Source organism: Nylanderia fulva, unplaced genomic scaffold (assembly GCF_048542155.1).
Source record: "Nylanderia fulva isolate GAGA-0341 unplaced genomic scaffold, ASM4854215v1 Scaffold414, whole genome shotgun sequence".
Lineage (NCBI taxonomy): Eukaryota > Metazoa > Arthropoda > Insecta > Hymenoptera > Formicidae > Nylanderia > Nylanderia fulva.
The window spans coordinates 74,431-79,175 of NW_028190493.1; the positions used below are offsets into that span (position 1 = coordinate 74,431).

General features: G+C 44.2%; 1 protein-coding gene across 1 annotated transcript; it reads right to left on the bottom strand.

The window, feature by feature from the left end:
- Positions 1-253: 253 nt before the first annotated feature.
- Positions 254-3,070, bottom strand: LOC114928535 (uncharacterized). Its single transcript, XM_029299782.2, has one exon. It carries the CDS (start codon positions 3,068-3,070, stop codon positions 254-256), a length of 2,817 nt encoding a protein of 938 aa, XP_029155615.2.
- Positions 3,071-4,745: the final 1,675 nt, after the last annotated feature.

Genomic DNA, 4,745 nt, shown 5'->3' on the forward strand with positions numbered 1-4,745 from the left:
CGCGCTCGTGCGTGACGGACACGTGGAGCGCACGTGCTCCGATTGATTTAGAGAACGGAATGCTGAATCGATCAGCTGTTTATACTGGGAATCAGTATAGACGCGTATAGGTTAAGCGTCGCGTAGACCGTATGCTGGCGATGTGCAAGTGACTGTGAGTGTGAAGTACAATTGTGAGGAGAATAATGAAAATTTAGTGAAAAAAAATAAATGAATGTGAATATGGAATAGAGAAAAGTGTAAATTTTTTAAACTAATCGCGGACGATGCGTGATTGCGATTCGAGTGAGTCTTCGGAGCCGTCGGTCAGAAAGACTAACTTGTTTACGGGACGCGTCAAATTTGTGGTCGAGGTGCGGACGTCGACTACGCGAACGTTACCGTCGGAACCTGGATGCAGTCGTGTAATGCGCGCAAGCGGCCACCGTGTTGGTGGTGTTATTTCGTTTCGCACGAGGCAGATTCGACCGACGCGAGCCTCCTGATTAATTCGGGACCATTTCGGCCGATGGGCCAGCGTGTGTAAGTATTCGCTGACCCACCGAGACCAGAAATGGTCCTTCATGTTTTGCAGGAGCTGCCACCGTGAGAGACGTGCCGACGGCTCTCGTTCGAGCGACGGTTCGGGGATCGCCGAGAGAGCGGAGCCGACCAAGAAGTGACCAGGTGTGAGTGCGGCTACATCCTCCGGATCGTCAGACAACGGCTGCAGCGGTCTGGAATTGAGGCAGGCCTCAATTTGGGCTAGGAGAGTAGTCATCTCCTCGTAGGTGAGGGTGGCGTCACCGATGACTCGCCGAAGGTGGTGCTTTATCGCTTTCACGGCAGCTTCCCATAAACCGCCGAAGTTAGGTGCAGCCGGCGGGTTGAACCGCCACCGGATTCTTTCCTGGGCGGCGAAGGTTGCGATGCGATGTCCGTCGGCACTGGCGGCGGAGAATAGTTGCCTAAGCTGCTTATCGGCACCCACGAAGTTGGTGCCGCAGTCGCTATATAGCGAGTGGCAGACTCCTCGCCTGGCGACGAACCGACGCAAGGCGGCAAGGAAGGCGTCAGCGGTGTAGTCCGAGGCCGCGTCGAGGTGGACTGCTCGGGAAGCTAAACAAATAAAGACAACAATAAAACCTTTTGTCGCCTTGAGTCCGCGGCCCCCTGCTGTTCGCATCCAAATCGGTCCGGCGTAGTCTACGCCGGTATGCAGAAACGGCCGGCCTGGAGTAACTCGTGGTGCCGGGAGGTCCCCCATCAGTGGCTGAGGGATGGCAGCCCGCCATCTGGTGCACCTTAGACACCGGCTGATGCGGCTCTTCACTAGAGCGCGACCTCGAGGGACCCAATACTCCTGGCGAAGAGAGCACAAGGTCAACTGGGTGCCGCCGTGCAGCGTCCGCTTGTGGTAGTCGTCGATGATGAGGCAAGTAAAATTAGATCTGCTTGGTAGTATGGTTGGATGCGTGGCATCATACTGCAGTGCAGCGTGTTTAAGGCGCCCGCCGACGCGTAGGAGTCCCTCACTGTCCAGAAAAGGACTTAGCTTCAGTAGGGAGCTTCGAGTCGGCAGAGGCTTTCCATTCTTCAGGTGTCTCAGTTCTTCTTTGTATGTTTCAGCCTGGATGATTTTTAACCAGGAGATCCGGGAGTCCTCGATTTCGTCGGCGTTGATCAAGCCGGGCTGGCCATGCGCGAGGTGGTCCTGACGATGGATCCGCAGCCAGCGACGGCACCACGCAGTGATCCGGAGCAGGCGTTGTAGCGACGAGTATCGAAGAAGCATCTCCGGCTCAGTCCTTTGTTCGGCGATGGCGGCGACGTGGGCGCGGACGCGCCTCTCTGGGAGGTCATCCTCTGGTGGCTCCTCGCTGTTGATCGTCCACGGTTGGCTCTCGGAGGACAGCCACGACGGACCTTGCCACCATAGTGAATGGTCCACAAGCTTGCTGGGGTAGAGTCCTCGTGACGCGCAGTCCGCGGGATTCTCTCGGCCGGGGACGTGGTGCCAGTGGGCATCCGGAGTCAGCGTCTGGATCTCACTCACCCGATTAGCGACGTAAGTGACCCAGGACGAAGGGTGGCCCCGGATCCAGCCGAGAGTCACGGTGGAATCCGACCACAGATGGAGAGGCGCCTTTTCTGCGCCAATAAGAGGCACGACGTGGGCGACCAATTGAGCTAGAAGAGTGGCGGCAGCTAACTCTAACCTCGGTAATGAGATCTGTTTCAAAGGAGCTACCTTGGTCTTCGCAGCTAATAAAGTCACTCTCCTAACTCCGTTTGTGTTTGTTCGCAGGTAGATGACTGTGGCGTAGGCACGTTCGGAGGCATCGGCAAATCCGTGAACCTCTTGATGGGAGTCAGCTAGGGCTCCTAACCAACGAGGCACGACTAGTTTCTCCAATGCCGCTAGCTCCTCCTGGAATCGCAGCCATTTTCTGGCTTCCTCGCTTGGCAGAGACGCGTCCCAGTCGAGACCTAGTAGCCAGGTAGCCTGGATGTTGATTTTGGCCAGCACAGTCGTTGGAGACAGCCAGCCGAGTGGATCGAATAATTTGGCCGTCAAAGAAAGGACCGACCTTTTGGTGACCGCTGAGAGAGTGATCCGGTGGGTGGCGAAGGCGAAGCGGTCGTCGCACGGTTGCCATCGAAGGCCGAGAGTGGAATGACTCTCGCCGGGCAGCCACCATCTGGCCTCTTGTTGCAGGCGCGCGTCCGGTTCTACGAGGCTCAGCAGGTAGGAGGCGTTTGTAGACCACTTTTTTAGTGTGAACCCGCCCGCCGTGCATATATTTGTCAGCTGCCTCACCATAGATTCTGCTTCCTCTTGATTCTCGGCACCGGACAGGATGTCATCCATGTAGACATCGCTCCGCAGGATGTCGGCGCCTTTCGGAAAGCGATGCTCTTCGTCCTCGGCGAGTTGGCGTAAGGTACGGATGGCCAGATACGGGGCGCATGAGAGCCCGTAAGTGACCGTGCATAGCCAGAACTCCTGGACGTCGTTCTTAGAGTCGTCTCTCCACAGGATTCGCTGCAGGCTTCGATCGTCCGGATGCACTAGGATCTGCCGATACATCTGTTATAAGTAAATAATCTGTTCATAAGCTATCCCATTAAACATGAAACTAGTTGAACACAATATTGCATCAATCGCATGCCTGAACTGTTGAAAACTAAAATTAGTATGTCCCGATATCTCATTCCATCTCTTTTCTATACCTTTTATGACTAGTTCCTTCGGAATATTAGTGTAGAGTGAAGAGACATCCAACGACACCATTATATCGGTTGACTCTATGGTTTTATTATTTATTGATTTGACGAACTCCCAACTATCTTTGACGAACGATCGAGGTTTTTGAATTGAATTTAGTAAGACTATTTTTTATCAAAATTATATTTCATTTAATTCTGGGATAGTCACAGTATTATGTAATCGTATAGGAGATATTGGTTTATTAATATCTATTAGGATAATATTTATATATGGAAGGTGAAGAATTTATATTATAGATATAAATATAAAAATTTTAATTTTATTTATGATTTTTTTAGCTGGGATTACTAAAAGAGCTCAAATTCCTTTTTCAGTTTGGTTACCTTTAGCTATAGCCGCTCCGACCCCAGTTTCAGCATTAGTGCATTCTTCAACTTTAGTAACTGCAGGGGCATATTTATTAATTCGGTTTAATAAAGTTTTTATATTTAGAAGAGTGGATAAAATTTTATTTTATCTTTCAATTTTTACAATATTTATATCAGGATTAATGGCTAATTTTGAGATTGATTTGAAAAAGATTATTGCTTTATCTACATTAAGACAACTAGGTTTAATAATAATAATTTTGAGTATAGGGTTAAAATTATTAGCTTTTTATCATTTATTAACTCATGCTGTTTTTAAATCTTTGTTATTTATATGTGCGGGAGTAATAATTCATCTAATAAATAATAATCAGGATATTCGGTTAAGAGGGAAATTAAATGAATTTATCCCATTTACAATAATTAGATTTTATATTTCGAGGTTAGCTTTAATAGGATTTCCTTTTTTAGCTGGATTTTATTCAAAAGATTTAATTATAGAGGTTATTTATATAACTAAATTAAATTTTTTTATCTTATGATTTATTATTATATCTTTGTCTTTTACAGTCTCCTATTCTGTTCGTTTATTTTATTATATTTATTTTAGTGAAATAAATAGAAGGTTTTTTTTTTATAAGGAGGATAAGTTAATAAATATATCTATAATAATTTTATTATTGTTAAGAGTTAGATATGGATCATTATTAAATTGAATGTTTTTTTTTTATTATTCTATTACTTATATAATATTAAGAATTAAATTAGTAACTTTAAATATATTAATAATTGGGTTAATTTTAGGAGTATGATTTTATATAAAAAATTTAATAATTATATATTTTTATAGATTTTTTTTTAGTTCTAGTTCAATATGATTTATAAATTATATATTTTTAATTATTTATAAACCATTTTTTAATTTTGGTGAGGAAATATTTAAAATAGATAAAAAGTGGATTGAATTTTATAGAAAAAAATTTTATTAAATGTTATTAATGATATAATTGATATAAATTTAAGTTTTAAACCTTTAAAAATTTTTATGTTTTATTTTTATTAGTTTATATTTATATAAATTTATATTTATAATTTAGTTATAAAAATAGATTTTATAAAAAATATAGAATTTAAATAGCTTAAGAAAAAGTTTAATATTGAGATAT